The sequence below is a fragment of the Thermobia domestica genome, chromosome 5, assembly GCF_964235325.1.
Source record: "Thermobia domestica chromosome 5, izTheDome1.hap1.1, whole genome shotgun sequence".
NCBI classification, from domain to species: domain Eukaryota; kingdom Metazoa; phylum Arthropoda; class Insecta; order Zygentoma; family Lepismatidae; genus Thermobia; species Thermobia domestica.
Genome location: NC_137458.1, coordinates 264,391,380 through 264,406,735, shown reverse-complemented (window position 1 = coordinate 264,406,735; position 15,356 = coordinate 264,391,380). Strand labels below are relative to the sequence as shown.

Sequence of the window (15,356 nt, the reverse complement as noted above, 5' to 3'; positions counted from 1 at the left end):
TTTGTACGCCTGATTCATTTCTACATTTTAGTTCTAGATATTAAGAAATCGCTTCTTTTGTGGGTTTAATAATAGCATTTCTTAATATATATATATATATATATATATATATATATATATATATATATATATATATATATATATATTTTAAATGTTATTATTTTAGCTTACAGACTCATATCTTATAAATCATCTAACTATATATAGCTTAGTAACAGATTAATCTCAGTTAAAAAAAAAAAAAAGCAATCGGAATATGAATTGAAATAGTGACGACGTGCTCCTAAAATGACATGAATTTTGTCACATCTATGTCAAAGATAGAAACACTTGAGAATAAACAAAAGTCCCTCGAAACATAGCCCTGAAAGTTTCAATAATAAAGCAAAGAATCTGACAAGTTCCTCTTACGGAATATTACTTAAGCCGTACATAAATGTAAGAATTGTGTAAAACAACTGAAAAAAGTTTTTTTTTTGTTTAAAAAAAAAGACTTCCTAGTGTGATCATGGAGAAAAGTAGAAGATTAAATTATGGGCTGGAGAGGTATTGTGTAGCAGAGTTATAGAAAATATCCTTGACGAAAGCAGTGTTGAATATACTGTAATTAACAAATTGAAGGAGTAAATAAATTGAATATGATTTTAGAATAAGTCATATTATAAGTAATTTGTAGAAGATTTGACGGAAGGAATAGAAGTATAGAGTAGTAATATCTAATTTGTGATGCATATAGACCAGGAAAGAATAAGAAACATACTTACGAGTAGTCAATCTCTTTTGCCCTCCACTGAGGCGAGTATTCGCTCAATGAGCGTACGGCATACCTTTTTCAAACTTTTGTTTTATTCTGCGTTTCATCTGTCTCTAAACCAATTACGGCCACAATTTGAAAATAACTATGGAATCTATATTTTTCTAAAAAATTGCCAATAATAACAAACTTATCTTGCAGAATAGGCTTAATAACTGAAAAGATAAAAGAGAAATCCCAATTAAAATTTAAACCTCAATTCAGGTACAGATGGCGTCCAAGAAGTTCTGGTATACCTCGAAATAAAATACTTAACGATACCAGAAAAAAATTACTGCGTTACTTTCCTACATACTCTCGGGTTCAGAAGAGGCAAGGACACAAGAGATGCAATTGGATTATTAAGGGTAATCGGTGAAAGATTTATAGAAAAATGGAAAGAGGTGTATGTTGTATTTATCGATCTAGAAAAGGCTTTTGACCGCGTGAATTGGGAATTGTTGTTGGGAGTTCTAAAGAAGATAGGGTTGGAATGGAAAGATTGAAGACTCATAAGAAACTTATACATGAACCAACAAGTAAGTGTTAGGATAGGGGAAGAACCTAACGGAAGAGAGTGCAATTGGAAGAGGAGTTCGACAAGGATGCTGCCTCTCGCCAACACTATTTAATGTCTATCTAGAAGAGATAGTGAAAAAGAGTTTACATGGTGATGATTGCATTTCGGTAGGAGGTAGAATGATTAGATGCATCAGATTTGCAGACGATATGGCGCTTGTTGCAGAATCTGGAAAGGAAATCAGTAAAATGTTAGAAAACCTGATGATGGGCTTTGAAGAATAGAAAACAAATGTTAGAAAGACAAAAACCATGGTGATTGAAACGAAGCGGTCTTTGTCAAATATAAAAGTGAGAGGGGAGCAAATAGAACAAGTGAATAGTTTTCGATATCTGGGTAGTATTCTTAGTAATAACATGAAGTGCGAACGTGAAATAGAAGCAAGGATAGGAAGGGCGAAAGAAGCCTTTAGGAAAAAGAAAAGTCTGTTTTGTGGGACCTTGAATAGAGAGTTGAGTAAAAGACTCATAAAATACTTCGTTTGGAGTGTTGTATTGTATGGGGTGGAAAACGTGGACATTACGTAAATATGATGAAAATCGACTGGAAGCCTTCGAAATGTGGAGAAAAATGGAAAGAATTAGTTAGGTCGAGCGGAAAACGAATGAGAGAGTGTTAGAAATGGTGGGGGGAGAAAAGAAAACTTTTAGATATTATTAGGAACAGGAAGAGAAACTAGTTGGGACATTGCCTAAGAAGAAACGTATCATGAGGGATGTCCTAGAGGGTATGGTGGCAGGAAAGAGAGGGGGGGGGCGAAGGAGACTATAATTAATGGATGATATAAAAACAGAAAGATCATACGTGAAGACAAAGAGGTTAGCGGAGGACCGTGAAGCACGGAAGCTTCTCAGCTGCTGCAAGTGACCTGCCAATACGGGCAGAATGCTATGATGATGATTCCCACACACCATCCCGCGAGGTGTGACGCGGGGACATATGTAGGAAATTTTTTCGGCCTCCTTAAGTACTTAATTTCGAGGAAGTACAGGAACTTATTAAACGCACTGTACATATATGTATCATGATTTTTACTACACTGTTTCTGTCACACACGGTTTTAAAAATGTAACAAAACATACTTTTGTCCATTCATTTTCACTTGCTTCCCGCGATCACTGTTATTTTTAACGATATGTGACGAGCTAACATATCATGGGTGGACTGGACAATCTTTCACGTTCGGGAAGTAGATTGTTAGTACTAATTGCAGAATTCATTAAATGACACTTGTTTCAAATTTAATCTGATAAAATGCCGTTTTCCTGATAGAGTTATAAATTTATTTCTTCCGAAATTGAAGTAAATGGATTTTCATTGTTATTATTATCAGGACTTGAAAAATCCACTCCCTTGCTCGCCATTGGCGAGTACTTTTTTACATTTGGCGAGTTAAGTCCGATCAATCAAAAACGTGAATTCAAGAATAAATAGCAGATATTACTGATTTTCAATTTATGAGAGACATGCCAATGTCAGACAAACAAAGTAAAAGTGTATAAACATGTTTACTGTGTCACAAAGTGATTTTTGTTTATTTTTATATACACGGTGACTGCAAAATTGTCTGGCTAATAGATTTTTTGGCTGGTGAGTACCTGCAAGCAAGATTTTTCAAGCCCTGATTATTATTATTTACTTTTGTGTATTGTTTAGTGTAAACATGCAGTGAAAATTAAAATCATTTCCCTTTCTTTCATTTTCCGTTACCGGATACATAAATTGATCGACATTTATTTTACACGCGTACATAATGCAGAAGTACATATAATATATACTGTACTGCATGTGTTCGCTTCGATATACATATAGTGCTTGTATGATTTTTGACTTCTTGCTAACCTGAAATTGCAAGAAATTATGAGAGCATGTATGGAATGGTGTATACCCCTGCTAAAACATGTATTTTCTTACTTGCTTACAAGAGTCTCATGTATTTTATGGTTTCACGCAAATAGCCCATGCATATCACTTTCACGTGTGTCACTTTTTATGTTCCTAAAGCATTTGCTTCCACTACACGACAAAGCAATTGAAGATACTGTTACATATATATATATATATATAAAGTCACTGCAAGTTAAGTTAAAGAATTCTGAGGGAGAAATTTATTTGTTGGTTGCTGCATTTTACTGCAGTTTTCCTTCTTCCGCATTATAAATTCTATATTGTTTAATTTTTCTTTTTTATGGTAAAAGTTATGGTTTTCTAGTTTTTCCTTTTAAAAAAATATGATTTCCTCTGTCATGCTTCCAAGAAAGAAAGTGCTTTTTCCTTATCAGTCGTTAAGGATCAGAACTATTTCCTTCAGCGGAGCAATTATCACTGGATGTTCTACAGCTGATATATAAACTCAACACAAGTGACATAAATTAACTGCACGTATTTAGAAAGTGATATGATTTTTTTCTTTTTTTATTAATATTTGGAGGCTTCGTGGTGTAGCTGAAACCTCTGAGTGCGAAAGGTCCCTGATTCAGCCTCGGTTCATGTGAGGCTGTGATGGATAGCATCACGTACTTAGGTTTCTCTGTAAGTTCTCCCGAGGGTCGTATTGGCTCGGTGGTATAGCGTTCACCGCTGGTGCATGAGATCCTTGGTTCGACCCCATCTCGCGCCAAGTGGACTTTGTGGTGGACAAAAACCGTGTGCGTGGGTTTTCTCCGGGTTTCCAAGTTTCCTCCCGCTTTCTTCATTCCACTATTTTATTCATTTCTTATTATCACCGTCTCCTTTAGACTAGCCGGTATAACCGTGGGACGTAAAACTTAAAGACTTCATTTCATTTCTAAGTTCTTCTGGTTCCTAACACTCTCATTCCACCAATTTCACGTTCATTCACTTTCATTAATCACTTGTCCCTTTTAACATACAGGGCATTAGCGTGAGAAATGTCATTTGGTATTACCTTTAGTATGACAGAGACTAAAATTAAGACTTTCTCATTTCGGTTTCGTAAATCTTGTAGAAGTCTTGTCGTCTCGTCTCGGTTTTCGAAGAATTCTTTTTTGTTTCGTCTTGATTTTTGGAGTGAGTTTTCATGTCGTTTTGTAAATATATGTACAAAATTTATGCGCTGATTTTTTTCTTAATTTCATTGAGATGTTATCAGATTTATTTTGCGTCACAAAAGGTCCGTAAGGGATGTGGTATAACAATATTCAAACTATTTGTATTATTAGAATATATTCTGTAATAAATTGCGTATCTTTTAAAGTTGATAAATGCTCTTCATTATATTCGTACAATTACTTTATCAATTTATAAGTGTTATACATGATATTCAGCCTAATGTTGCTCACGAGGCTGAAAACATTTTTCATTTCATCTCGCATTTTAAAAAATATATATATCTTGTCTCAACCCTCGTCTCGTTTTCGAGACGAGACGAGACGAGACGAGAGATTTATCGTCTCACGGACAACACTAGTGACAGTGTCATCACTTTTGGTACCAGGAGGTACCTGGTTCAACCCCAGTTCATGTGGTTTGTGGTAGACAACATCGTATATCTTAGTTTCTTTTGGGTTCGCCCGTTTCCTAACACTTTCTCATTCCATCATTTTTCTCTTTCATTAATCATTTATTCCTTTCAGCGCAAAGGATATGAACGCGGGCATTAAACTAGAAATTGTATTTCATTTCAATTGAATTCCTTAGAGTACAGAGGCTGGATAAGGGGCTGGGCTAAAAGTAGAGCAAAATTTTTATAACTTATATCTGGCTTTATTCACATAAGAAAATCTGTTACATTCCTACAATGTAATCGTTTCCCATCTTTATCACCTTCTGCCGTCAGCGCGTCGATCTTTATCGATATCCTGCAAGGGTCGCCATACGGCATGGATGGTTGTTTCTCTTATAACTTTCGGGGGCCAGGGTGGCTCAGTGGTAGAGCGTTCACCTCTGGTCTCGGGTTTAAACCCTGCTCCCGCCAAGTGAACTTTGTGGTGGACAAACACCGTGTGCATGGGTTTTCCTTGGAGATCTCCCGTTTCCTCCCACTTTCTTCATTCTACCATTTCATTCATTTCTTATCATCACCGTCTCCTTTAGCCTAACCGGCATAAGCGTAGGACGTAAAAGATTTCATTTCATTTTTTTCCTCATAAGTTAATGCTTCCCGCGAAGTGATTCCTTCATTTTGGTGAAAATACCGTCACGAAGTGTCTGAAAACATTATTGTGTACTACGCCTACGTGGCCCACTTCAATCTTGATCCATGCACGTTGTTCGCTTTTCCGGAATAAATCTAGGTATTATAGCTTTTCCACTTTCGTCCCCTACTTCACGGCACTGCTCCGTTTGACTGAATAATACATAGTCGTTGCCGCTCACCATACTTCATTACAATACTTCATTACACACTTATCAGCTATGAAACTTTTGTAGTGCGAAGACACAGCACTCTGACGTGAAAACAGTGTTGCCACTATTTTTATTCAATTATGTAGACAGAGTTTGAAGTCCATACTCTTCTGTCTGTTAAATAATCGATAGTTTTCAGTTCTCAATAGACTGGTAACAGTTGTTTGACAATGCAGCAAAATATTTCGAGTCTATACGAGGTGTGATAGAAAAAAAAAGCACGGTGAATGTAGTTGCACAGCGCCACCTATTGGTTTTATCCATTTCAATTAGAAACCTAGGTACCCTGAATCTTGAGACAGTCATTGTCAAGTGTAAACGAATTTTGGCATGTCAGTTGTCTTCTAGGGGCAGGACAGTGAGGACGTATTAACAGTGTCTGTCATGTATAATGGATTTCGAGCATCGAGTCAACATTCAATTTCGTTTTAAGCCAGAGGCGGATCTAGCCTGGATCCGGGGGACCTAGTCCCTCCCCCAGTTTTTGAGTGACAAAATTAATTTAAGGTATTATTTATAAATTTTTGAAACTTTATCCTAACTCATGATAAACCTATCATAGGCTGGGGCTGGGTGTTTCCCCTCCAGTTTTTACCTTCTAGATTCGCCAAAGTTTTAAGCTGCGAAAAAACTTCCAAAGAAGCTCACGAAATGTTAATGTCAGTGTATTGGCGATGGAGTGACACTGAAGACTGTTTACGATGTGGTATGAGCGATTCAAAAGCGGCAATGAGTCGGTCGAAGATGAGCAACGATGAGAGGTCCTTCAACTTTAACAATAGATAAAAACGTGTAAAAGTGGAACAACAAGTGAATGACTATTCGAGAGTTTTCCGAAGAACTAAATATCTCGTACGGGTCCGTATAAAGCATTTTAACCGCCGATTTGCAAATAAGCAGAGTGTGTGCGAAATTCCTACCCCATCTCGCTTTTGAATCGCCAGTTTTTGGTCGAAAGAACATTTCTGTCCGTGCATTAAGGAGACAGACTACTCAATATTTTTCAAAAGCTAACAATTTTTATTTTGCCAGTTTTCTGTAAATGAAAAGAGATAATGGAATGTAACTTACCTCAATAATATATATTGTTATTTTACACCCGAAAATACAAATCGGAAGAATTTTCAGTGTTGCCATCCATAAAAATTACAGTGTGACCAGAATTTGAATTACCCAAAAATCTAGGTTAAGGCAACGACTAGAAAAATGAACTTATCGGTAATTGATAACTTGTCGTAATATCTGTGTTCCTTGTTAACTACTTTTTAAATAATATTTGTATTTATTTTGTAGTAACTTATTTATTTTGTAGTAACGTATGTTACCCAAAAATTTTAGGAATCTCATAAGAAAGAGACGTTTTGGCGCACTCAGAATACGGTGAAAGTATAAAACAAGATCTGATGGATATGGGCAAATTGAGATTCTGATTGAATTGGATTGCCACAGAATAGAGATTTTGTTTCTGCATCAATAACCATTTTGGTGTTTTTGAAGCCAATATAATAATGTGTGTGTCATCCTCAATACATGGCTATCCTTATAGTAAAACAGCAGTTTTCCTTTCATTCGAGTGCTTTCCGAAGAAATGTCTCGTTTACTTTCTAACGAACTTCTTTTGTATTTCTTTTTCTTGGTTTTATTCTTTTCTCCAGTATTGTCTTCCTTTCTTTTTTGGTCCGTTCTTCTTTCTTAAATACCATTTTAACTTTTTGCCACCGCAAAAAAGAAGAAGAAAAAAATGAAAAAACAATCTGGCCATAAAAACGAAAGAGTGATGTCCCAAACCACCGCAAATTTTACTTTCTCGACTTTCCGTGCTTACACGTGAAAATGATTTTGTACCAGGTGAAGAAATATATCCGTTGTTATGTACACCAATTAAAATAAAATACAAGCAATGCTCCACCAGAACAGTGTATTTAGGTGGAAAGCTACGTTTAAGTTTTTTTTTTTTTTCCAATATGAATATGAATTGTTTATATACACTTTACAGTAGAAGCAACCCTCTACTTCTCAATGCAACATGCATTTGATTTATTTGTCCGGCTGTTTGTGTACATATATTTCACCATTACTTCCTTTAAAAAGATCGTTTGATTGTTCGACAGTCAGAACTGTCTGTGTCCGCTTTTACCATGTTGGTTCATTTTTGTTTGACTTATTTCTGCTTCGTTATAGCCCTGTGAGAAGTTTATATCATTAACCTATGAACTGCATAATTTTCATACACACGGCTCCTTATTTGAAATTTCATATCAATTAAATGAAATACAATTAATGTACAATTTGAATTATATTTTAATAGCAGTCGCTTCTTCAGTTTCTGTCACTTTCTATTATTCCTTTTATGGGGCCGCGGTGGCTCAATGGTAGAGCGTTCACCTCTGGTACATGGGGTGCTCGAATCTATCCTAGTTCGCACCAAGTGAGTTTTGTAGTGGACAAACACCGCATGCGTGCGTTTCCTTGAGGTTCTCCCGTTTCCTCCCACTTTCTTCATTCCACTATTTCCTTCATTTCTCATCACTACCGTCTCTTTTAGCCTAGTCGGAATAACTGAGGGACGTAAAATTTAAAAAGTGAATATTATTTCTTTTATTGGCCAGCATATTTTCGTAGTAGCCAATCACAACAGAAGATATCATTTGCATTACAAACTGAACTTTTATATGCAGTTTTGTTGGCTAGACACTCTCCTTAAGAAACCATTCAAACAGTGGTATTTTGTTTACCAAGCAAAAATTCGAATAAAGTAATTTAAAGAAAATAATTCGAATTCAACAAATATTATTATGATATTCGAACATCAGAACAGTTTTCTATTATTCGGAAAGTAACGATACGTTATATATTGTCATTGATTAAGTGGCGGCCATGTTGTAATTAACAAGTCACCCTTCTATGTTATCTTTGGGGATAAATTAAATTTAAAAAAAATATATCAATTTCGAGAAAATTGAATATCCTTTTCCTGGAAGATTAGGCGAAACAGGATATCGTTGATATCTAAAATAAGATAGAGATAGGATACAAATTGGTGGCAAAGCTGTAGGCGAAACAGGAATAGGCAATTTTTCCTATGGAAGCTCCTTTCAGTGAGTTTTCTGTTTTCTTCTAATAATTTCTTTTCTTCCTAGGTTTTTCTACTTGATTTTCTCTCATAATTTCTTTTCTTCCTAGGTTTTTCTACTTGATTTTCCCTCATAACTTCTTTTCTTCCTAAGTATTTTTCTACTTGATTTTCCTCATAATTTCTTTTCTTCCTAGGTCTTTTTCTAGTTGATTTTCCTTCATCATTTCTTTTCTTCTCAAGTATTTCTCTATTTAATTTTTGCTTAGCATTAATTTTCTTCCAAGAACTTTCTCTACATGTATTTTACGCATTATTTGTTTTCTTGCAAGATTTTCCTTGTCATTTGTTTTCTTTCTAAGTCTTTCTCTACTTGATTTTCCTCTATGATTTCTTTTCTTTGCATGTGGTTCTCTTCCCTCTTCATAACACAGCCAAATTATGTCAGTCGTATCTTTCACACCTTTTTCTTCAGCTTTGCTGCTTTCATTGTACCTTTTATCCGTTCATTCCATATTTTGTCCTTCTTGGATAGTCAACTCATTCATTTTAGAATTGTATCATTTCCTTACTCTTCTTCTATTCAAGTTATTGTTGAAGTGAAATTTCCCTTTTATGTACAGAGGCTATGTGAGAGCTGCAACTTAAGTTGGAATTCGAATCATTGTAATATATTCAATACTTCCCCACCAGTAATCGAACCCGGCACCTTATTCTGGAAAGGGGGGGAGGTAGATGAGACTCATATTACGGTAGATGAATCTATCTGATTTCTGAGGTGAACCTGTTGTATATTATACTGTACTGTTGTATATCAGGCGATGTAAATGAAGTAGTGATACATATCAGTATTACAAATCAGTGCCGTGAACACATTCTGAAATCTGAATACATGCATATTTATAATTAGTATTTTTTTTTTTTTTACTGGGCATCCACAATGTAAATGAAAATCACATTTCAAATCGGATTATTGGGGGGACAATCCTCCCAGTTGCAAGATCGAGGGAGACATGTCCCCCCTCATCTCTCCGGGATTTGCGCCAATGATCATTGCTGATTTCACTACCAGTAAGAAAGATGTTGAAATACTGAATTATTTCTAGCCATTCAACCTTACTTAGCCTTAAATTTACATTTCGTTCTGACTCCTCAACGGCAACTAGACATCCATCGTTGATTTCCCAGCCCAACTTAACTTTCTTATTATTATCAATGAGCCTGAATTAAATTGAGGTCGAACGATATATGGATTTGCCTCAAGTGACTGAAAACCATTAGTAACTTGATAAATAAGATGTTTTTATTGTGCAAATAGGTAAATATCGAGAAGTATAACATTCGTAACTTTATTATCTAGTAACCTTATATCAACAAGCTATCTTCAGTTCAGATTTACTCGTCTTTATTATGCTGGACCTAATAAACAAAATGTAAGCATCACCAGCTAGAACCAAATGTAAGAGCTTTAAAAATATAAGGTTTGTCAAGAAGATTGTTAAATTCGTGTGTGTTCCAGAGTTTGGCAAGCTTAAAATACCTAAATTTAATTTATGCGTGTTTTTCTTGTTTGGAAACGATTACCATATGTATTAATAAAGCACTTTATTTTTTTATTAATTAACCTCAAAAAATATGAAAACAGGTATGGAACGTAATATAATAACTTACTTCCATATCATGGTTCCGTTTCCTGTGTAAAATTGATTGCATTTGTATCCAGTGAGCACAATTCATGAAACACTCATTTGTAGTCTTCGTTTCATTGAGTCTTCTACTCTTACACAAAATGAAGTTTCTCAGTGGTAGAGCGTTCACCTCCGGTGCTTGGGGTCCCTGGTTCGATTCCAGCTCGCGCAGTGTGAACTTTGTGGTGAACAAACACCGTGCTCGTGGGTTTTCTCGGGGTTATCCCACTTTGTTCATTCTACCATTTTACTCATCTCTCATCATCACCGTCTCCTTTAGCCTAACCGACATAAACGTGGGACGTAAAACTTAAAGATTTCATTTCATTTTTCAAAATGAAGTTTCATTTCCGGTGTGCGTTATTTATTCTATTCGCAATTTACGAGACACGTGTACATAAGGGAATGCAATATTTTTCTTAAGGGTGATGGATGACGGTTTTGTAACGAAAATTCAGTCTACTAGTGGGGCAAAAACTGTTTGACACAATGTGATAACACTGCAATGAATTTTATGCGTTTGTTGTATGCTTGTTATACCAATATCGAACATAACTTGTTTGTGCGCTTCTGGTCTACGGCCGTCTTTAAAGGGTTAAATTGCGTATGCCGAAAGAAAACACATTAGCTAACAAAGGATTACCTAGAATACAAAAGTTGAGGCTTTCGTCTAGAGAAGGTCGTGGAAGCGACGTCTCGCATCGTCTCAATTTACTGCAAGGGACCTGCCAATACTGGCAAAATATTTTATAATGATATTTTGTGAAAATAAAATTCAACTTAGTATAAGAAAACAGTTCGGAAGATTCTCCACCATTTTCCTGAGTACAAATGTATTGTGATTCTTCACTTTCAATTTACATATTGATGTCAATGTGTACCATTGTTCTTCGTACCACCTATCCAATCTATCGCAATTTGTTACGTTAGCACTTTGACTTGTATAGAAAAGTATTATTAATATCAGCTTTAAAATCAAATCAAAATCTAATTCTTTAAACTTATGAAAGATATCGCAACAAAAATAAAAGATACATTATTTTATTTTCTAATAAAGGACATAATTTAGTAGGAAAAGTGCTGGTATTTTAATCTTAGTATAAAATATTGACACTGCTAATGAACTATAATGTCATTAATTTGTTATATAGCTCCGGTAAGTACCCCACTCTGCTCGAATACTCGTTTCTTTGAAATTAAGTCTCTCATTACATTTTCGCATAATTTCGGCTCAGTTTGTATTTCTTTGGCTGAAGTTTTGTAGTTTTGTTGCCGATAACGTGACTTTAGGACAGTAGTTGGCAAAGTTACGAAGCTTCTGAGCTACCATACTGTTTTTAGATCTTATTGTGAGCTACCAACCAAAACAACTACCAACTTTGTTTTTAAATCTTACATTTGTTTATTGCATATAACCTTACATTTCCAGTAAATACGAAATCAAACTATGCAAGTTAGCACATGTCTAATATACAAACGAAAAAAGTGTAGGAATCAAGGTTGGCTTGAGCGTTAAGAGTCTTCATCCCGGCGAAATTAAAATACCGCTAATTTTACAGTAATTATGTGATATCTTCAAATAGATAAAAGATAATCGAAAAGTGGAACAAAAGCGCCCTAGACAATATTATTTTACATGAGATACCGTTATCACGACTCACTTATCTGCTTTCGATTTGGATCCATTTTGAAAATCGTCATTTATTTTCGCGTTTCTAAACGAAAACGGAAAGCCACTAGGTGACATGATAACGTTATCTCACCCAAAATAATATTGTCTAGAGCGCTCTTGTTCCATATTTCAATTATCTTTTATCTATTTGAAGATATCACATAATTACTGTAAAATTAGAGGTATTGTAATTTCGCCAGGATGAAGACTTTTAACGCGATCTATCGAAAAGGTTCCTCGAGATACTACCAGCTCGCGATCGACGGTTTGCCGATCACTGCTTTAGAATGTTGTAGATCACACGATTTTTGTGGCTAACTCTAGTCGCACCTCGAAGTTGCTGAACTGTTCCCAAACTTATCGCACCTTTGTTTTCATTATAATTGCATATTGATCACTAACTATTATTATCTATGATTATTAACTGCAATGCAAAAGAATGAAATAAAACAATAAATAAACCATGAAGTCCCATGTTTTATGTTCTGCAGGTAGGAAACAAGTCCGATGACTAATGACTGAATGATAACCAAAGAAATTGATGAAATGATACGGTGAGTCGAAACGAGAGAACACCAAAGAAAACCGAGGAACACAATGTTGTCCATTACAAACGTACATCACCTAGGATTGAACTAGGTATTCCTTGCACCAGAAATGAGCGCTCAGTTGCTGAGCCGTAGTGTATTTATTAACTATATTGCGAGTAAAATCTTTAGTATCACAATTAAAGTCTTGCTATCATGTTTATACAATCTTTTTATATGTCTATTATTGCATGCTAGATGTAAACGTAATTTAATAGTTATTTCTTGTCTATTTCAGTTGGTGGTGGCCTGTGTGGTGACTCTAGCGGCCAGTAAACCACAGTTCTTTCCAATCTCCAATTTGAGGCAATATCTGGAGCATAAACGCCAGGTAGCTCTGAGAGAATTGACGCCCGATGAACATCATGGAGATGCAAGAGCTGGAGGTGGTCGCAGTACCACCGCGTTGGGTCCACGGGAAGTGTACTTGCAACCTTCCCATCCTGTGACTGCTCAGCCAGGGTACAGGATACCAGTTCAACTGCCGACAACAAAATATCCATCCATCGTTGAGAAATCGCAAAATTCTTTTCCTTCAACTGTGTTTCCCAAAGTCTCACTGAATCCTCATGAAATCCCAGAACAAGAATCCCCAGTGGATCGTGTGGGTTACCCAACAATAGCTGACCAGAGAGACGATGACTCCTACCATGTTGCTGACTATGACGACACAAGTCGACCCGTGTACCCGAAGAAATATGTACCATATCAACCACCGCCACCCCGAAAAGAAAAGCCTGTCTACGTGGAAGATGACGGAATCACCAAAAGGAAAGTCATGGTGAAGAAACCTGCCGAGTACAACCGTGAAGTACCCCCTTACAGAACACAAGCTCACGATCATTATCCCTTTCAGTTCACGAAGCACGCTGAAATACCTGACGAGCGTTATCCTGTTGGGGAGCTTCCTAGTCCAGCACCTTCTGACGTTGACCGACGACAATACCCCTCGAAAGAACGCGTTCAACCGTCGGAATTACCTACCCGAACCCCATCCCATTCACATCCATCATCCTCCAGAGAACCAGCACCATCATCACTACAGCCAAAGTTATCGGCTGCGCCGTCGCCCCCACAGCAACAGAAGGATAGCGAATGGCGACCCTCACGGCCACATCATCATGTTAAGACGGCAGCAACCAATCCAAAGCCACAGATCCACGATCTCGTCGCCAATACATACGGTGATAGGCGAACACGACAGGTGAGTTACATTAGTATTTTAAACTTCTTTGTAATTTCTTTGTGGTTGTATATAAATGTTTCTGACTTAAAAGTTTATTACAGAATTGAAACAATACCGCGATTTCATTGGCTTTTGAACCTCAGTTATCGTAAATCATTTCTTAATGGACAATTTTGATGTTTTAGAATGAGTGTTTTGTTAGTTTTTGAAGTATTAAAGTAACCAGTGAGATATGCTAAGTTTCTCTAACAACGATAATTTAAAAAAAAAAAATATTTAACGAAAGTGAGGTTACGTTTATTAGAAACCAGCAATTACAATAAATATTTAAGCAAAAGTAATATTTAGAATACAAGATTGGGAATAATGGGCTAACACTGACAGAATAGAGAACTCTTTATGCATTAGGAGCATATTTACCCTAATAGAAGATAATATGATGTCCCTATGGAAGAAAACAAGAATAGCTTAGTGGCAAAGTGTGAAGAAATCGCTCTTCAAATGAAATATACAGGCTATTCTCATAAGTAGAGGAAATGTTTCATTCGGATACATTGTACTATATGGTTGAGGTTATTTCTAAAGCTCAGCTTTTAGTGCTTTTAATTGCCTATTCTTAAACCAAATAATCGAAAAATGAATATACTCTTTTAAGTATACTAGTATAGATTGGCATTCAAAAGTCCAGGCATCGATTATTCATTCCTTCAGATTTCCGGTATGGATTACGGAGTGCATTTTTAGATTTACCTCGTTCGCGCGCCCCTTTTTCCTCGAGGTGCCGTTTATGTTTTGATGGCGTTGTAGTCAATAACTAGTTGTACCTTGCTTGCACCTGCTGACAGACATTTCTTCTTATTTTATTATTCATTTGCTAGATTTTCGTTCTTTAAAGAATAGTATACAGGCAGTTATTTTCTGTTAAATATATAATATATAGCACATAAAACCACCCAAAATGTGGCGTTTTCGCAAATTCGGTACTCCTCAGATCTGGAGGTTGCCAAGTTTTCGAATGTCAATCTGTAGTCATCACACAAGCGTGTAGCGTGTAGCCGGGCAAATGCATATATTGATTATATACAGTGACCCTGCAGAATAGAATTAATCGAAAATAATATTTTTGAAGTTGGATTTCACTGTTTATCCTTGACTGATTTCAACCAAAACACGAACCGAAGAAAGCATCTAAGTTTCATAAAAATCTGGAATTATTTATTAAAAGTAATGTGAAACTAAATTATGCAGTTCTGGTATGTTTTAGATTACTTTAAAATCAAGTAACTTTTGCCAAAGCTATCGTGGAGATCTTTTTTTGTTATTTCATAGTGTACGTTGAAAATTCCAAGTTGGAGTGAATTTACCTTTTCAAAATTCCGTTATCCTTTATTCATTTCAACCCCTAGCAA

At 35.9% G+C, this 15,356-nt stretch overlaps 1 protein-coding gene across 1 annotated transcript in view; it reads left to right on the top strand.

Annotated features, from left to right (window-relative positions):
• The window catches only part of LOC145686569 (uncharacterized), a 51,510-nt gene that overhangs the window by 21,052 nt on the left and 15,102 nt on the right, over positions 1-15,356 (top strand). Inside the window, exon 2 of the mRNA XM_081760008.1 lies at positions 13,000-13,965. Within this exon, the coding sequence (XP_081616134.1) occupies positions 13,000-13,965 (966 nt within the window). The remainder of the gene's footprint in view (positions 1-12,999; positions 13,966-15,356) is intronic.